The sequence below is a fragment of the Vigna unguiculata genome, chromosome 3 (assembly GCF_037176805.1).
Source record: "Vigna unguiculata cultivar grain cowpea cultivar isolate G323 ecotype 2 chromosome 3, ASM3717680v1, whole genome shotgun sequence".
Taxonomy (NCBI): Eukaryota; Viridiplantae; Streptophyta; class Magnoliopsida; order Fabales; family Fabaceae; genus Vigna; species Vigna unguiculata.
The window spans coordinates 9,457,459-9,478,423 of record NC_140794.1 but is presented as its reverse complement, the minus strand read 5'-3'; the positions used below and the strand labels follow the sequence as shown (position 1 = coordinate 9,478,423).

Below are 20,965 nucleotides of genomic sequence, written 5' to 3'. Positions count from 1 at the left end.
CAAACCATTATGCGGCTCCAGAGAATGTGTCCGTGGACTTTTATTTTTATACTGGGTTAAAGATATATTTTACTCTTCAATTTCTGAATTTTATTTTTAATTTTTTTTAGTATTTTACTATTATACCTTTTAATCTTCGTTCTTTTTATTAGTATGTTAAATTTCTAATACAGTACACATGCTCAGAAATGTAAAATAAATAAAAAAAGGTGGTGTTTTGAATTTTTAGTAGAATAATAAAACCAATGTTAAACACATTAAAAATAATATTGCGTTGATAATCTTATTATGCTTCACTCATAAATGTTACAACTTGTTTGTTGAAGCATTAAATAACTTTATGCATTAATTAATTAATTAATTATAGTACCTCATCTTTTTATTCATACGGTAGGAACAAACAACACATGTCAATTTTAAAACCAATATAAGCCATTATTCAGTCTTTTATATGCTTTTTGTGATAGAAGCACTACTAATTTGGCAATATACATAGCAATTTCTTGTCATTAAGCAAAGATATCTCAAGTTTATTCTCCTGCATATTCTTATCATGTTACTTTTCTAGCCAAAACCAAAGAATATCCTTGATGCTTCAAAACTGAGTGGAATGATTTTACATAAAAATGAAGCATCTGCATGATCTAAAAGACAAAGGGACAATCTGTTAAGAATGTTTGAAGAGACAAGCAAGTGAATCAATCTTTTTTTTCCTATTAATAGACAGAATATACTGCATAATGTCTTTGGCAGAAGCAAAAAGGATTTTAAAAGCCAATCAGCATGGTTATATGAACTGAACCACAAGAGTAGAAGACTTTCTTTTCATAGTTGCCAATATTTAAAGAATGTGACTTATGCACTAAGGCACTGTCTTAGTTGGAAAAGTAGAACATGCCACTACCTGAAAATGACCAACTCCTAACAACTTTTCTCTCTTCAAATTCCCATATGGAATTTTAAACCTTCCCTTTTTTCTTTTCATTCAGTGGACTCCAGATATTGACAGTGCTTTTCGTACTTTGTTTATGTTATGCATATGCATGCACAAGATTTGATTCCACATTTCAATGACCTTTGATGATTGCTAGGCGACCATGTTATGGAAAGATATCAAGCTTCTTCTTTTATATCAGTCAAGCATTTAAAAAAACTAACAATTGCATCAAAGTTTTGAACTTCTGACTTAACTGGCATAGCCCATTTGTTTGTGCCCACCTTTTCTGGTTCAATTCCTACCCTTTATTGCTTTACTTCTCATGTTCACAGCCACGGCTGAAAAATCACTAATTTCTTGGTTAAACCAATGGCCAATGAGAAATGCACCACAATAACTTCTTCTTTCTGTTTACAAGTTTCTTGAGCATCATATCATAACATAACTATTATGCTCATAAGCATTAAGTACATAGATCTAGGGATGAACTTGATTTATTCACTTCTTGATTTCTTCTTTATAAATGTTTAGAAGGTATTTGCATACTATCTAATGATTATTAGTCAAAGGTGAAACATTAGAAAAGTCGGCATATAACTTTGGTGAAGATATTCATACAAAGAACTGAAGCCACCTTCAATCAAAACCTTAAAAAAAGGAGTTTATTTGTCCTTTTGTTATATAATGTTTAACTTTCTCATCTATTACCCGATACTTGAATTTTCAGCACAACACTTTCTATTTGTCATTTTGATTCATATGTCATTAATTTGTCATAAAGCAAATTTATAATATGGTCATGGATCTATGGTATTTGCTGCTGATGATGCTAAGGCTTATTTTTTCCATTTTGGCTCTGTCACATTACATTATTTGCAGAGTGGATTGCTTGCATTAACAAATAGGTAAAAACAGCACAAAAAATCCCTCAGGGGTACCATTTCGAATATTCACATATATATACTCTGTAATATATTGTTTTGGGTGTATGCAATATAATTTGCATACCATGATGTAAATCTCCACAGAATAAGGTGAAAGATCCTAATTGGTAGGGTTTGAGCCACCTGTACAGCATATAATAAAAACTTTTGAAATGGGTGTTTACGTGTCAATTCTTGTTAGATGATGACACACTCGAAAAATCATGCTACATCCATTATAAAATAATTCAAATCACTTTCTCTTTTTTATTAGTGAATAAAATTATTTGAAAAGTAATATATTTATTATTGTTCATGTGCTACTTAAAGTACTGTCATAATATTGACAGATGAAGGTGACATGAAATTATTCTACTTCCCAATAGTGCACACCTGAAATGCATAATCAAAGGTCACAAAAGTGTTTCCACACGCTTTGAATTGACAATGTTAATGCTTGTGCAAGAAAACATCACTAAAAGTGCTTCCCAAATCATGCTTATCCTCAACTTGATCAGTTTCTGAATTAACACAGAAAAATATTAGAGTAATTTTTATGTATTAATCTTGTAGAAGCTTTATACTTTTAGTTTATGATTGAATGACCATTTTCAAGACACAAATTATTTACTCAATTAACATTAGAACCATACCTCCATAATACTTAATTACCAGAGTGGTGAAAATGAATCTGTGATTCCTTGAACACTTCACCAATGGTAAACAACAAAAAGAAATCAAGTGTGGTCACTCCAATGGCCAACAAAACCATGTGTAGCACTGAAAATGGAAGGTTGAGAACAAAAGAAAGGTCTGAGTCAACTACTGAAAAAACTATTACCTTGGCTGTTTATTGTCCATGTGTAATAATTGAATTGGACTTGTTAATTAAAAAGATGCTTAATGATTAAACATGTCTTTCACTAGACAAGAATAGCATACTAATAATTACCAAATCCAATGTTATTCAAGTATTCATCAACAACAATATTGTGTTGTATAAATATATATATAAATATATATATATATATATATATATATATATATGTGTGTGTGTGTGCATATGTATATATATCAGATTTCAATCTGTAATCTGAAATCTTACTTTGTGACGGTGACTCATGGTTTGCTTTATATAGATTTTGGACAATGTTGAGTGACACAAGTCTAATCCAAAACCATGAAATTAAAAAAGGAGATAGATATCTACAAATGGTGCACTGTGAAAATTAAAATAGTGGTCACATGAACAGCAAAGTTTTTTGTAACCACAACCAATTGTACTAGTAAATCAGATAACAGTGCACTCTTAGATCTTTTGCAATTTTTAACAATTTTACAGAACAGACAGTGGCCAGAAGTGGAGCAGCTGTTGCAACAAAAATTTATTAAAATAATCATAATCAAAAACCATAGTGGAAGCAACGGAAGTGCTTTGCAACTTCATTACTCATAAAAAAACTACCAACTTTTAAAGATGGTATGAATTTAGTTTGCACATCTTTTCACTGAACATTATAGTATAATGTTTTACATTTTTATAAGATTTAGAAGTAAAGTACTTGAAAACTCTGGTTAACTTTAAAGTTACAATAGTTTCTTTTTATGTTGAGCTGAGTTCTATGTAGTTGTACATTTCTAACTAAAGTTCAAATACACACAAAATTAAATTTTATTTAGGAAATTTAATTTAAAAAAAAAAAAAACAAAGAGAGTGTGAAGGGAAAACAAAAGACTCCAGTATAATGGATACACAACATAAATGTTACAAAGGGTTAACATATATGCTACAAAGGATTGCAAATCAACTCTTTTATCCTAATATGTCCAGATATTAATAAATAATTCCTGTATTAACAGCATTCGATTTTTTATTCTATTATTACTGATACTTGATTTGGCATTTGTTCAATTATAATTTATATTTTAATCTTTAATATTGAAAAAATATATATTCTTCTGAATCTTTAATAATATCATATTTTCTTCATATTATATATATATATATATATATATATATATATATATATATATATAATTATTTAATTAATAGTTAAAACAAAAAGAGTCTTATAGGAATATATTCATTACTAGATATAAATGAAAAAATAAATAAATAAATCAGGTATAGGTATGGAATCGGTGATGAATTTATATTTCGCTGTGGGAAGGGGAAAGTGAAGCCCATATGATACCACCATCCTTAGTTGTTATTAAATATTATAACTCTTTACTCAGTTTTTACTTAGTATAGTTTTTCTCATCAGTGTTATTGTTAGTGTATTTTCTCGTTTTAATGAAGTCCAAGGCCAACCATGTTCCCTGTTTTTCATTTGCAATCATAATCAAGTGCGAGAGTAGAGGGAACTAGCTGTCTGCAGTGGATATGTTCAATCTTCATGATGTTATAAACGTAAAACTCAAATAGATGGTGTTATTGTCTTCTTTTCTTTAACACCTCAGATTCAGAAATTGGAAAAATTCATTCTACAATATCATGTTTTTATGTAACATTAAAATACAGAAGTCGTTATTGAATTTGAGACCTCAAAACCAGTTTAAGAATTGATTTCAAACATCCAATCGGTAGTTATAGCATTACAAAAGAGAAAAGAAAAATGGTGTAAAATCCTACAAAACCTGACTACCAAGTAGATGGGGTTGACTATTTCTGTCTAATAAGAATTTGCAGACACAAATGGAGCTTATAAGCAATACTCATGCTCACTAAATGCCATCCAACTATCAAAGCTTACTGACACCAAGATAGCAGCAATAAGTGTCAACAACTATGCGGGGGTGGTACATCCTTTTTAAACAGAAACTGCTACCTTTTCTTGTTCTTTCTTAGAAGGTTTTGAAGGCTTTTCGGTCAATACAACTTGAGGTTTTTCAATTCCCTGAATATCAGTTATCCTTAACTTTGTCAACTCCTGAAGATGATAACCATTCATCAAATGAATCAGTATAAATAATATTACATGAAAACAGCAAGTGATTAAGTAATTGCTGTCCAACATACCTGTCTATGCCCTTTGGTTCTTCGGTAATTCTTTCTTCTCTTTTTCTTGAAAATAATCACCTTTGCATCTAGTGCCTGTTACAAAGGAAAAGTGAGCACAAATGCAAGTGTATATATAGAAAAAAGAAAAAAACAAAAATACATTGGTTAGAAAAACCAAGAAATTTTCATTATTGCATCAAAATAGAAATCAGAAAGATAAAAGAAACAACACAACTATATGATAACGTTACAACTTTTCCAAGCCGTTAGGGGTTTTTATACTAGTAATTTTTAGTTTTTAAACCATATTTAGTTTAGAGTAGAGATGTACTAATTTTATGAATTTGCATTAGAATAGTGTCTTTTATGATATTTTAGTGTTAATGTCTTAGATAGATTCTATTAGTTAGCATAGAGGTAGTTACATAACATTCCTTTTATTAGTACTTTTGATAGTGTAGATTTTAGATTGTAAATAGGTAGAATTTGAAAGTAATGTTCTGATATAAAAGTGTCTTTAATGTTGATTTGGTGCTAATTGGTGATTAAGTTTGATTGTGCAACTAATGGGAGGAACAAAGGACGTGTAGCTACTGTTTAAAGAGAAATTCACTGCTGCTATGTGCATCAAGGGTTGCCAAGCTGGAAATAAAAATCTGCTACCATTTTAAAGTGTTATGCTGGACAATTAGAGGTTGAATTGAACTTGATTTGTTGCACCATTTAGAGCTGGAGCTGAACCACAGCTGCTGCCATAAGAATCAAGAGCTGTTACGCTGAAACATAAAAAAGCTGCTGCTGGAACCTTGCTTGTTGCTGCCAAATGAAGGACCAGCCACATTGGAGTGATAAAAGCTGAACTGGATGCTGACTGGACATTGGTAGCTGGAATGTGAGGATCTCCAATAGTCACAAGATGACTTGGCATCTAAGACAGCTGGCAAGCACTTGAGAGGGAGCTGAAACGTAACATTTGGAAGCACCAAAGCTGATGCACTTACTTTTAGTGTCTTAGACAGTTAATTAGGGAGTGACATATATAGGCTAGAACAGAAAACTGAGAGGAAGAGGACGCTACAGAACTAGACACTTTTACATTCCTAAAATTTTACAGTTTTCATAGGTTAAAGGTTTTCTCTCCCAGAGTTCTTTATCTCCTAGACTACTAATGTGAGCATGAATGTAAAAGATCTTTGTAATAACTGAACCTGATTTCGTTTTTCATCAATTGCTTGTGGTTTGAATTCTCTTGATTCTGTTCTTAATTTCATTTCTACTATTTTTTTCTAACTTACATTTGGGCCTACTTCCAACATCATTTTCTAAAGATAATATCTGAAGTCCAACAAAACATTAACTTTATTTACAAATGCAAAGAGGATATGGACAAAACAAACAGATCCTAAGAAACCCTCTTTAATAAACATAAGGACAATATTTGATTTTATCGAACATGGCGGAAATTATGTTAATTAGCCACACAAAATTCACAATTCTAATTATCATTATGAAAGCATATATATATATCAATAGAACGATAGTGAATGCAATTTTGATGCAAGTAACGACTGAAAGAGCAGATCATTCCATCCAACCCTATTATATTCCTACTCCCATCATGAAAAACCTTATTCGCATAATTGAAATGGAATGTCTACACTTACATGCTCCTCAACAACAGCATGAACTGCTGCATCTGGTACTATTGGTCTGCCAATAATTGTCTGACTAGCAGAGCCAAGCAATAGAACTTTGTTCAAAATCAACTGCAATGGACAAAAATGCAATGGAATATCAAACAACTGGAATGACAGATTACTTGATAAGCACGTTGACACATTTCCACAAACATATTGCAATTACGCAAACAACTTGTAAACTACGAAAGTGGTAAGAAGCAGCTGCACGTAAACAATAATAACACAAACCGTTTCATACTAGGTAGGGCTTAAAAAACAACTATTTCAACAATAATGTTTTCGATAGCGGGTCCACAAGCACCCAAAACGAATACCATTTTCCGAAGAACCGTCTACCTAAAGCCAAATCATTATATCACACAAACTAGAGTCAGGGATTTGGAGCAAAAGAGAACTCACCCTGTCATTCACTTCACAAAACTTCAACCTTTCGGTGAAAATGCTGTCTCCATTACTTACTTTAAACTGGTGAGATCCAACCTGAACGAATAAAAACACACAAACAATCACTAAAGAGGAAACCTGATTATCTTTCCACTTCACAGTTTTAAAAACTGTTTTCTACTACATTTTCATGCTGCTCACTAATTAATTTCTCACTAAAAATCTATCAAGTTTTGAAAATTGATTCCTCAACAAGTGCCCTAGAAAAACAAAAAACAGAACCAACTCAAAGAAGTTTTTCTCATTTTCTTACATTTAACATTCAGATGAATCGAAACAATTTCCATTCCTTGTTTCTCAAACATAGTTGCTTACGAGGACAAAAGAAAGTAGAAAATGACACAGGGATTCTACAACATAGTGGCGTCTCTGTATTCCCAACTTCGGTAGCATTTATTCAAATGCAGGGTAACTGATCAAGTAACGAGTGAGATAATTGAAGCCGGTGAACGGTAACTTGAACATGGGTGACTGTATTAGTAATATTGTTTAATTAAAATTCTTTGAAATGCTTTAAATTTAATGACATGGTTGCGCTCGAAGAAAGAGTCTAAATAAAACTTCAAATTTGAACAATACGTATTGAAGCAAATCAAACGAGTTTCTTTATAAAACTAAAAACTAATATTGGAAAGTGTAATCTAATTGAACAAGCTCCAAAATAGTGCAATGGCAGAATGTTTGAAAAGATGAACCTGAACAACAGCGAAAACTGGTTCGTATGGCTTAAAGACGTCATTGTCCTTTGAAAGGGGACCAACCACTCTGTAGCCGATGGCCTCCGCTTCCGCCTCCTTCTCCTCCGCCGTGTACACCTTTTTCCGACTTGACACAGGAACATCGTCGTCGTCATCATCATCTTCATAATCTTCTTCTTCACTATAATCCTCTTCATCACTGTGATCGTCTTGCTTGTCGGAAGAAAAATAGCGTAGGTGAGGCCATTGTGCAAAAGCAGAGGCGGGTTTGGTGGAAACGGGTGAAGAAGCTTTGGCGAGGTGAAATGGGGGCAGAGCGAGAGAGCGGAGAGAAGATAGATTTCTGAAGAGAAACGGTGTCGTTTTTGTTAAAGTTCGCAGACACCTCGTACACGCCATGGTTGCTGGTGTTGTAGTGTCTGAAACTAGGTTTTGTTTTGATCTCACAGTGGAATCACTACCACCTGCACACAAATGGGCCTGCTAAACTAAAGATGATCCTACAAAGGTTTTCTATTTCTCCATCCCATAATTACTACCTACACCCCATAACTTTTAAAATGGTGATTCTGTCTTCATTGATTTCATCCCAATACAGATAACGCTCTTATTAAAAACACACACAATTAAGATTGGAGATTAAATTATAACATGATATTTTAGTCATTTTGTTGTTACTATGAGATGAAAGTAGTAATTATGCGGTGCAGGAAGAAAAAGATTCCTTCAGACCCATGGCTGACTTTCTTCGTGAGCCAATAAAATAAAAAAATTGGTTTTGTAGAGTTTATGTTTTTCTTAGGTTAAACACTCACTTTTGGTAAAATTAATAATTTTTTATTTTATAAATTGATATTTAAATGAGTTATTATAATAACTGATATTTCTTTTCTTTAAAATTAATTATTATTTTAAAAAAATGTATTCAAATTTAAAAACTAATTCAACATATAAAAGAAAGAATATAAAAAATTTGTCAAAGTATGTAATCTTTTCTCTATTACATGATTATAAGAATGTATGTCCATAATTTATACAAAAGTGGATTATTTTGAATTGGATCAAGTTTAATCCAACCATAAATGGCACTCAACCTAATAGATCAAGTTAGATCATAAAGTAAAACCCACGCGACAAAGAATCCTATTAAAAAGAAATATTAAACTATAAATGTTTATTCTAATACAGTCAACTTTTTTTAAAAAAAGAAAATCGTTAATTTCAACTTTTGTTTCAAACATAAAAACTGAAATTCTAAATATTACTTTTTAATAGGAAATAGCTGAAATATTAAAAATTTATCTTTTCCAAACATGTTAAATTTATCATATTTTAGTTGAGTGAAAAGAATGATAAATATTATACAAAAATTAGGAAAAGAGATTAGGTGATCAAATAGCTATAAAATTTTCAAGAATTTGGATTATCTGACTTTATGTAGTTTAGTTTGCAACTTGCTGTTCTTTCCCACTTCCTCCCTATTCATATTAACGTCATTTAAAATTATTTGAAATGATAAAAGTACTTTTCATATGCAAAATAGAAATAAAAAATGCTGATTAACAAGTTTAGGTGACTTAATCATTTATTAATTACAATAGATTTTGATATTAAGTGACATGAACATTTAATAGAGTATAACAACTTTGTTTTTGTCGCGACCCATACACGTTTTATGACAGCACTATATTACTTTTAGTTATGTTAAAATTATGATTATTAAAAACTAAAGACCAAATAAGATGTTAATTTTTTTATCTCATTTTTGTTTCATATTCAGGGTGCCTATAATCTCATAAAAAATTAATTTAATACTGTAATATTGTAAATTTTAATTCAATTTAATCTTTCCAAAAGTTGATGTTATTAGTTATTAGTAACCAGTAATTGTATAATCAAATCGTGTAAATCGTGTCATATGAAGTTGTTTCTACGTGTACGTTAGTAAAGTGGCATTTTTAATATCTATAATAGTATTTTTATAATTATCAAAATTAAAAATTTTAACATTTCCGTGTTTATTGATATGTCCTTCTAGATGAGTTAGGCAACTACTTTTGAAAATGTCACTTTAAAAAAGTAAAGTTAGACACTTTTTAAACTGTTTTTATACTTTGTTTCTATAAGGTCAAGTGACCTATTTCAGATTGTGACATCTTTAATTTTTATATTGTTTATCTTTTTCAGACATGAGATATATATTATCTACTTCTGTAAGTCTATTGTATATTTTTATTCATTTGGAATGTTGATACTTAAGTTAAATGTGATATTATGTAATAATAAATGTGTGATGAGTGAATAATATTATATAGTTTCACATCTTCACCAATTTATATATTATTTTAAGGACATTTTATTTGTATGAGATTTGATCATACCTTGCATATATCTTTAATTTGTAATTAATGTATGATTGTTTAGTTAACACTTTAACAATGTTATTAATTTATGTTAGAGTGTAAATAGAGTATTGAAAAGGGTTAAATATGTTTTTGGTCTCTCAAATTTCAGTAAAATTTAGAATTAGTCCATCTTTAAAACTTTTGACCAATTTAGTCATTTACCATTGACAATGCGTGAATTTAGTCTTTCTAACCAAATTTTGTTAAGTTTATCTAACGTTTCAAGCGCATTTCATGATAGTATTCGAATTGTTTACACCGTTTGACACATTTTTGTTTCTATGTTAACTCAAATATTATCATAAAATTTGTTTAAAATGTCAAATAAACTTAACAAAATTTGGTAAGAATGACTAAATCCACGGCATTTCTAAATATGAAAGACTAAATTAGTATAAAGTTTCAAGGAGGGACTAATTCCAAAATTCACTAAAACTTATATTAGCATGGTAAACAAGATTAAAAGGTAATTGGACCGTTATTAAGGTAGAAAGCTTATTTAGAAGCTTATAAATATGGTGGATAGTTAAGACATTTACTACTTTTACATGTACCACATTTATTGAATTTTGTCTTAACTGAGCATTGATATGAGTGTCATAGTGGCTTTAACAGGTAAAACGATCACACAAGACGACCCAAACAACAAAGAGGAGATGGCCTAAGCAAATGAAAGATACCATCTATTGAATGTAGACAATATAGTTTGTATGTATCCTTAGCCCAACATACAAGCACACTAACGGATTTCTCATGAATAGGAGATGTCATGGTCCACCCAATTTTTTTGAAATTTTTTTAATTTATATATTAAAAATTTTAAAGTTTTTTGAAAATTTTAAATTATATGCAATGTGTATTTGGAATTGATGAAAATTAAATTATATATCTTTTTATTTTTTTTATAAAGCAATACATTTAATATTAATAAATGATAAAACATAGAATCAAATATAAAAAGAATAAAAGCATTTATTAACATATATTTTTATTTTCTCTTCCATTGTCTTTTTTATATATTGTACTCATCTTGGACTCTCACCTGTTTCCTTTTTATTTGTGACGAAAAAAGGAAGTTAGAATATTTATTTGTTTAATAGTTAGCATCATTTTTTATTTTACTTTATGAGCATTTGTATATTCATTTTTTATGAATATAGAAAAAAAATAATGTACTATTTTTTTTCATAACCGGTTTTTTATTGTGACTGAGTTATTATAGAATTTTCTTTTAGTAATTATGTCTCTGAATTTTTTTATTAGATTATGATAAATTAGTTTTTAATATTAAACTATTTTTTTAAAAGTATATTGATGAAGAATAAATAATAGAATCATTTTTTTAAATGATAAAATGGAAGTTATCCGTGAAGATGAATTTATTGTTAGCAATATCATTATTTACATTGAAAAATAAATAGTTGAAAAATGATAGTTTTGATTCAATTATTAATGAGTTTAATAATATGAAGAAATGAAGGACAAAGGTGTAAATACATATAACAATAATAAAATATATAAATTTTGAGTGTATTATCTTGACTTTCTCAAAATTACTAGTCAAGTTCTGTTACTGTACAAGAACAATGTCCTTCGATTTAAGATACCTTAGTTTTCATGTTATATACTTAGTCTTCGTTTAGGGTACACCTTACTTTTTCTTTCTTTGGACAAACTCATATCGATTATGTTTGCATTAGTCCCCTAACTTAAGGTTAATGACGAATAGTCTTTCTCGAAACAAATTTTTCATTTCTTTGATTGAGATAATCTCATTCATATATATATATATATATATATATATATATATATATATATATATATATATATATGAAGATTAATGTTAAAGGTTTGTCGTAGGTCCTTTTCTAGGATCAATTCAATTAATGATCTAGGTTCAATGAATTCATGGGTGGTGAGAAGATACTCTAGGACAAATTAAGTCCTATTAGAGGTTATGAAGGGACTTTTTTCTTAAAAAGGGGAATACACTAGGAGTATGGAAAGTTTGTCTTGTGAAATATCTTTATTTTATAAAGTGACATTATTTTCTTGTTTTATGTCAAGTTTATTGACGAAGGTCAGGATGAAGAAGGGTGATACTAAAATCTAAGATGTAGTGTAAAAAAAGTTTGTTATATGTTTTGTAAAATCAGTTTGTAATAACTTTAACTCAGAAAATTTATCAACAAATATATTAACACTTTATAATTTTACTATATTGTCTTATAAAGTTATTGTGACAATGAATTCTCTGTATATTAGAATTTATTATTTATATTGAATTGGTAATATGATTATTTTTATGATATGAAAATGTCACTTTATTTAATAGTATAAATTAGAAGTGTTTTAATTAATAATTTTAATTTATTTTATTTTATTTTATTTCTACATAAAATATATTTATTTTCATTAATATATTTAAAATAAAATTATTAATATATCATTTAAAATAGGGTTGTATAAATGTATAAATAAAATTTAAAACAATATTGTGAAATTTATTTAAATGGTTGTGTTTTTGTATTTTCACATTTGAAAATAATACATCTATTTCTGTATTTTAAAATAAATGGTGTATTTTCATGGCTAATATATACAACAATTTTATAAATTTAGTTTAAAAGAATAAACAACACTAAAAAACTATTACATTAGATTGACGATAAAAGTGTTATTTATTGTCACATTTTAGGTTACGGTTTTTCATTGTTATTTATTATCATATTTTACACTTTTAAATTTGTTTGGCCTAAATAAAAAAAATCATTACTTATAATATAATTCATAACCCTAGATGACGAATAAAAATTCGTTGTCAAAAGTTTAGACAATAAATTTTTCGCTTTAGACCGTAATATTTTATTATTGTGTAAAGTAATTTTTTTTGTCACATTGGTAGGGTTGGTAGAGGAAGAACTCAACAACAACTAATAAATTATTTTCTATTTCATCTACTTGGCACTTACTGTGACAATATATACCCCTATTTTATTATCTCTATAACCTCGTTTTCCATTCCAGTAACGTGAAAAACATGGCATACGAGGTTTCGAAAATATGTCATCCTCTTTTTCAGAAATATACCTACTTTTCATCCTCTTAACTTTTGTAAAAATAAATTCCACCTATTATTATTATTCATGGACACCGATATTTTGACATTATTTTTTTTTATTATTTAATATTATTTTTCATAATTTTTTTTAAATATAAAAATTAATTTTTGTTAAGATTATTTTATTTTTTATACAAATTATCAAATCATCATAAAAAATATGTCTTAAACTACCTTTTTCCGATACCTACCATACTGTACATCCAACCCTAAAAGCGTGAGCAATAAATATATTAAAAAAATGTGAACAATAATCACGAACTTCTTATTTTTGGGTTGTTATAGACTTTTTACGTTGTACATAGTTGCAAGCAAGTTGAGTTTTATTTTGATTAATTAATATAAATATTAGTTTTTTAACATGACTAAATTCAAACCCACGATACTCACTTGGCAGTTTTAATCCATTTTTCAAAACCCATGATAATCACCTTGGTAGCGTTGTTGTCTAACTTTTAGTTTAATAGAATGTACTAGACTGCAACTTTTGTTATATTATATTATTTAATTATATTATACTATGTTACATGACATGTGATAGTGGTGAATTGAGAGGGACGGGTCGTTTTATTTTCTTATAAGGTCACGATTACCGGTGTTGTGTGAATAGTACATTGAGAAAGGAGAGGGAAAAAAATGGCGTGCGCGAAGACGCTGATGCTGACGAATATTGCTGCCAATGGCATCGTGTTGCAGAAGAAATTTAGTTTGAACTCGCAAGTTCGTAGTCTCAGACATTCCATTGAGGAAGAAAGATCTGTCTCAGCACTGAAACTTAGGGCGAGGAAGAAAAGTTGTGCAACAATGGTAGCAATCAATGAAGGTGAGCTCATCACGGAGAATTCCACCACCGTGAAGCTCTCGGCTCTGGTGACGGTGAGAAATAATAATAAGGTATTGGGAAGTGAAATGGTGAATAACCTTCTCACCATTTTCTTCCCTCAAAACCACACCAAAGCTCTTCTTCTTCAACTCGTTAGCACCAACCTTGATCCAGGTACATCTCAACCTTCGATTCCTCCTTTTCTTTTTCTGGTATTTACTAACTTTTTGACCTAATTTTTTTCCAATTTTTTTTTTTCTTTTTGTCGATGATCCATTCTTTTACCACACTCTTGATTGGGTTGGGATAATATATATTTTTTATTTAAATAGGATTTTTCGTCCTACGGTGATAATGTAATATATATATTTTTTCAAATTTTCAATTTCTGTTTATCACGATAAATCACGTGGTTCTCATAATATATGTCAATAATAGAGTATGGCAACAGACTAAATATAATATAAAAATAGAAATTAAATAGAAAATTTTAAAATTTTGAAAACATGGAAACATATATATGATATTTATTTTGTTATTACGTAATGGTATTATTGGAAGACTAATGTTGATTGAATGAAGAGAGAATGAAGGGAAAGTTGAGCAAGGAAACAGTTATAGAGTTGAGTGAAGAGGAAGGAATGAGAAGTTACAAGGTGGAATTCACAGTTGATTCTGATTTTGGAACTCCTGGAGCTGTTACAGTTGTTAATGGTTATGACAATGAGTTGTTCTTGGAATCCATAACCATTGCACAAAATCTTCATTTTTCTTGCAAATCTTGGCTTCAACCCAACAAGATTTACCCAGACAAGAGAATTTTCTTTCTCAACAAGGTAATCACACTTTTCTTTCTCTCAAAATCAACTTTAAACTCAATGCTCTTTTTTTAAAAAAAAAAAAAGTAAATAAGAGACTCATAATTTTAATAGCAGCTTGTCAACTTTAAACCCAGCATTAATTAATAATTCAAAAAGTAGGTCTATTTGGTAATTAAAAAAAAAATTCAATGATTAAAATTTTGTCAACTTTTATACATACATGTAACATGGTCTATTTTAACACATTTTCAATACTTGTATTCTAATCACAACTTGACATATTCTAGATTTACTTATCATTTGAAGGAGTACAAATCCTTTTAATATCACGTCCTAAACTCTGACTAATATATTATAAACCATGATATTTTCACTAATTTATTTTACAACGTTTTTTTCTATTTATTTATCTGTATGTGTCTGTCATTTTATTCCATACTTCTCTCTTGTTTATTTTTATTTTGTTACATATTATGACAATACTAAAAATAATAAAAGTAATATTGCTTATTTATTATTTGGTTTAGGTAAATATCACTAAATAAAAAAGAAAATCACATGATTTATTTCCTACAGCATAAATTTTGCTCACGAAAAGAAGAAGAAGAAGAAAATAATAGATAAGATATTAAAAGTAAAAAATGTTATGCAGAAGTGAAACGCTAATGCTATTGATACTTCTTATTGTGATTTTTAATAGAGAAAATTGTTGTTGATTTGTTGACCAATTGTGTTCTCAATTTTTTTAGCGCACTAAGAATATAATATGTATTTAAGCATTATGTTTTTCTAAATGGAAAATTAATTTAAATTTCTTAGATAGTATTTAGCATTTTCCTTATATTTTTTAAACTCGTACTTTTCATTTGGTCTTTTTAGAAGTACCGTTTTTTAAATTTAAAACATATAAAATTAATTGGAAGTTTTAGTCTCACTTTTTTTTACAACTTATATCACCACTAAAAGGCTTTAAGAACAAAAACAAATGGTTATCCGTTGTTAATGTTAATATCAATATCAAAGTTTATACTTTAGTGGATAAAATAAAGAGAATTAGGTATAATAAAATAAGATAAACTATAATTTTATTTAGTATTTAATACACATGAGACAACAAGCTCAATAATAATAATAATAAATAGTATGTAATATAAATTATGTTTAAATTACATTTTTTTATTAAAATTGTATATACTTTTCTAAAAGTAACTTTCTATTCATTTTTTTTTTTACAAACTACTGAAATTACAAAAAGTATAATTTTAATTAAACTATAATTAATTTCTTTTAAAACTACTTTCATAATGTAAAAACATTAAATAAGATTTTTTAAAATTATAATTAACTACACATTTGAAGATAAATTTCAATCATTGGCACCAAATAGAAGAATATATATTTCGTTGTCAGCTGAGTCAAGGAAGTTCGAAATTGCATTCATGTAGCACTCACCTTCCACTGAAAGGACCACCATGTTTGTGATTGCGATTTAATTCAATTTGATTAATTTAATTAAAGTATTCTTGACCTATATATTAATATCATCAACTCATCAAACAAAGTATAATATTAGACTATTTACATCTCTATAATCATTCATAAACATAATTATTATTAAAGCTAGTTGCCATATGGATAAGAACCACTCTCTTGCTTAAAGTAAAATTCATGTGTACTTAATATTGTATTAAGATATTGCAACATTAATTTTATGAATAATTCAAAATCATACCATTAGAATGCTGCATAGTTTGGATAAAAAATTGTAGAGGTTATAAACCACCAAAAACTATCTCAATTAGAGTTTGATATGTGAACTAAATTTTTAAAGAAAGTCAATGTTCATTTCTTTACACTATGAGATAAAAGAGTTATTCTATTGATAAAATATATATAATAGATATATATATTTTCAATATGAAAAAAGATTTATTCGCAATCCACTAAAATAATATTTACGAGTCTTTTAAAACCATCATTATAAAATAAATAACTTAGCTATACATAATTATCTACTCTTTAATAAGCACGTCCTAAATTATTTTTTTATATTGATACTGATTCTGTTATTTATTTTTAAACAAATGATTTTTTTACTTCTCTAAAAATTTTAAAAATCGATTCTAATCCTCTCAAATTTGTGTGTTATTCCTTAATTCAAACATATTTCACCTTCAATCATCGTATTTATTTTGTCTATTTATAATCTTCTATTGAATGTAAAATATAATTAGTTAAAGGATAAAGAAATATGCATTTTTAAATTACGAACAAAAAATCTAGAGACGTATGTTAAACTTTAGTTAAACTTTCTGATTTAAGCAATTTTTAAAAGAATCACTTAATTTAGAAGTAAATAAAATTTTCTTATTAGAAAAATAGAAAATTGTTTACCTCTAAAATATGTAGATTAAGCGAATACATAAAAAACTAAAATTTGTTCATTTTATGGAAAATATATTTTTGTCTAGAAAATAAACGCATATAAACTCATTTATATTTTAAACTTTCTGTAGTACGAAACATTGTATTGTAGCAAGTAAACAGTCTTAATTGAGATGCTCACATGCATAAGTACCTACAAATCCAAATGGATTCAAGTTAATCCAAACACTTCGAATTAGGTATTTTGAGTGTTAAGTTAAGCTGAACCCCATCTAACAATCCTGATGGGTCTTTTCAAGCTCTACATCAAGTTTCTTATCACCAATGAAAATGCATATATGGTGTTTGTACAAATGACCAGGCGTATCTACCAAGTGAAACACCAATTGGGGTGAAAGAGTTGAGAGAAAAGGAGATGGTGAAGCTAAGGGGTGATGGGAAGGGACGCAGGGTGCCTTCTGACAGAATCTATGACTACGATTTGTACAATGATTTGGGACATTCCAAATCTCACAGGCCAACACTCAACCCTTATCCCACACGTTGCCGCACTGGACGCCCACTCATTACCACCAATGGTCACTTTCACTCATCACATCTCACTTTAAATACACCATTCAATATTTTCTCTTTATGTTATTTTGATGCTTACATGCAAACATGGACAGGTGCCAAAGTGGAGTCACGACCGAGTGAATCAGAGTTAATATACGTTCCAAGAGATGAAGAATTGAATGACATAAAGCGAGAAGCTATTGATCAAGGAAAGTTGATGGCAATGTTTCGGAATATTATCCCTGCGTTAACAGATAAAATCATGGGCAATCAAGCACTTTTCAACATTGATTACTTTATTAAGGAATCAGGTCAATCTATTCTCTTCAATTTGGGAGGTGCTGCACAAGATTTTTTCAAATTCGACCCTCCCAAAGTATTTTCAAGTAGGTCAAGTTAAACACTTTCATTGTCCAAGTTTGTGTTTGTGTGTCAACATGGTTTCATTTTAGACACAAATGATTCAAATGAAGTGGAATGATTTTCAGGGAAAAGATCACATTTCATACAAGATGATGAATTTGGACGCCAAGTGCTTGCTGAGTTCCCTCTAAGTATCGAAAGGCTAAAGGTAGTCACGAAAAGAGGAACGTTAATGACAATAAAATTAAAACAATAATACAACTTAAGAAGAGAGGGAAATAGGAACACTGAACAATTGTTTAGAGCAGCTTTATGATATTTCATCTTATCAATTTTTCTATAGGTTTTCCCACCCGTGAGCAAATTGGATCCCTCTAAATATGGTTCAGTGGAGTCAGCATTGAAAGAAGAACACATTATAGGGCAGATTGAAGGGATGTCTATTCAACAGGTACAAAAAATTGGTCCTCTTTCCTGAGGCTAAGTTATGCGGAAATGAGAAATCATAAATTGTTTAATGTACTACTCTGCTTTTAAAATTTAGGCTCTGGAAGAGAACAAGTTGTTCATGGTGGACTATCACGATTTTTACCTTCCATTCCTGGATCGGATTAATGCTATTGAGGAGCGAAAAGCTTATGCAACTACAACAATCTTGTTCCTCACTAAAATGGGAACTCTGAAGCCTATTGCTATCCAGCTTGCTCTTCCAACGGGGAATCCAAATACTTCATCAAAGAAAGTTCTTACCCCTCCAACAGATGCCACCTCTAAATGGCTATGGCAACTTGGCAAAGCACATGTTTGCTCCAATGATGCTGGCGTTCATACACTCGTGCACCACTGGTATGGAATTTTATTGAACAGTTTCGTGAGTGTTTTGCGTGATCTTTTTCTAATTAAAGTTGTAGTTTCATAATAAATGTCCACATTTTAAATTGAATTTGAATACGCAAGAGAAATTTCAATTTTGATAGTAGATAATATTGAAGACACCTAAAGAACTAAACCTAAATTTTAACCATTTTAATTCCTTATAAAGAACTTTTGAAAAATACTTACATGTACATCTGTTCTAGAATAGGTGATTCCATTGTCATATTATTCCTTCCACCCCTATGCCATCTGATGGGGATTATACGGTTCATACTAGACAGAACCAAAAAAGTTTAACACTAGGCCGTATAACCGTCACAAGAAATCAGATTTGCATATCATGTATTAGATATCTTTCGTGATGATTAGAAATCGTAGTAGTAATGAACATGATGACATTGATCTCTAATGACTAAACAGGTTACGAATACATGCTTGCATGGAACCACTAATAATCGCTGCTCATCGGCAATTGAGTGTGATGCATCCTATATTCAAGCTTTTGCATCCTCATATGCGGTACACACTCAAAACAAATGCAACAGCACGTCAGACACTCATCACTGCTGAAGGTACCATTGAGACAGACCACACTCCAGGGAGATACTGTATGCAAATGACTTCTGCTGCATATAAAGATTGGTGGCGGTTTGACTTGGAAGGTTTTCCTGAGGATCTCATAAGAAGGTAAAGAAAATTGTTTTCACTAATAACACTATTCTTCAATTCGGAGGCCAGTTCTATCTTGCAGACATCGATGATGATATCTAATAGATTATTTTCTTATACAGAGGTTTAGCAGTTCCCGATGCAACCCAACCTCACGGCATTAGAGTACTAATTGAAGACTACCCTTATGCAGCTGATGGACTTCTCATATGGTCCAGCATAAAGAATTTGGTCCGGACTTACGTGAACTATTACTATAAAAACTGCAATGCCGTTTCTTCTGACAATGAACTCCAATCTTGGTACGCTGAATTCATCAATCTTGGACACCCAGGTCATAAGAGTGCTAGTTGGTGGCCCAAACTTGCCAGCCCTGAGGATCTCATCTCCGTACTTACAACTGTTATTTGGCTTGTAACAGCACAACATGCTGTCTTGAACTTCGGTCAATATCCCTATGGTGGATATGTTCCAATCCGTCCACCATTAATGCGAAAACTAATTCCCAAGGAAGAGGATCCCGAATACTCAGATTTCGTCATGGATCCGCAGAAATACTTCTTATCAGCACTGCCAAGTTTATTTCAGGCATCAAGGTTCATGGCTGTGATCGACATTGGTTCTGCACACTCACCAGACGAAGAATATATAGGAGAGAGAAACGATTTGTCCTCTTGGTTAGGAGAACCTGAGATCATTGATGCATTCAATCAATTTTCAATGGAGATGAAAAGTATTGAGATTGAGATCAAGAGAAGAAACGCCGATCCAAAACTTAGAAACAGATGTGGCGTTGACGCTTTACCATATGAACTGCTTGTACCAAGCTCTGGATGTGGGGCAACAGGACGAGGGGTGCCAAATAGTGTTACAGCCTAATGGTTCAATATGTGGACAAAGCTGCAACTGAATCAATGTTCTATATTCTTCACCTTAGCTGAATTAAAATTGGATTCCAGATTCGGTCCCCTAAGAGCACAAATGAATATAAAATATAAGAAGGAAGTAATGCTGGCTTGGAATAACCTGTACGTGTCATCATGTGTACTGAGCAGAATTAAGAATTCCTTTCTATAAAGTACAAACTTATGCATATGACTAGAATAAATCATAGAAAGACATTCGAAATATTTGTAAATGTATTATTAAAAAAAAAGGGCCTCCCTATAAATATATTCAAATGTGGTAAGAAATTTATTCAGTTCCTGCTATCTCCGCCTCAATATAATCAAAGCATCTCT

General features: G+C 30.0%; 2 protein-coding genes across 3 annotated transcripts; one reads left to right on the top strand and one right to left on the bottom strand.

The window, feature by feature from the left end:
* Positions 1-4,390: 4,390 nt before the first annotated feature.
* On the bottom strand, positions 4,391-8,168 carry NFD1 (Ribosomal protein L21). Of its 2 annotated transcripts, XR_014993423.1 has the most exons (6): positions 7,704-8,168; positions 6,964-7,044; positions 6,529-6,630; positions 5,528-5,852; positions 4,883-4,957; positions 4,753-4,793 (listed from the first exon to the last, which is right to left on the bottom strand). XR_014993423.1 is itself a non-coding variant. In XM_028060922.2 (5 exons), the coding sequence occupies exons 1-5, from the start codon at positions 8,103-8,105 to the stop codon at positions 4,674-4,676; spliced, it is 780 nt and encodes a 259-aa protein (XP_027916723.2). In that variant the 5' UTR covers positions 8,106-8,158; the 3' UTR covers positions 4,391-4,673. The 2 variants fall into 2 exon arrangements, 1 of the variants encoding a protein (XP_027916723.2); XM_028060922.2 differs by lacking the exon at positions 5,528-5,852 and having other exon boundaries at positions 4,391-4,793; positions 7,704-8,158.
* Positions 8,169-13,824: 5,656 nt separating this feature from the next.
* On the top strand, positions 13,825-20,935 carry LOC114177409 (linoleate 13S-lipoxygenase 3-1, chloroplastic-like). Its single transcript, XM_028062735.2, has 9 exons — positions 13,825-14,229; positions 14,638-14,891; positions 17,623-17,839; positions 17,930-18,202; positions 18,305-18,387; positions 18,523-18,630; positions 18,724-19,025; positions 19,476-19,742; positions 19,847-20,935. Exons 1-9 carry the CDS (start codon positions 13,869-13,871, stop codon positions 20,601-20,603), a joined length of 2,622 nt encoding a protein of 873 aa, XP_027918536.2. The 5' UTR covers positions 13,825-13,868; the 3' UTR covers positions 20,604-20,935.
* Positions 20,936-20,965: the final 30 nt, after the last annotated feature.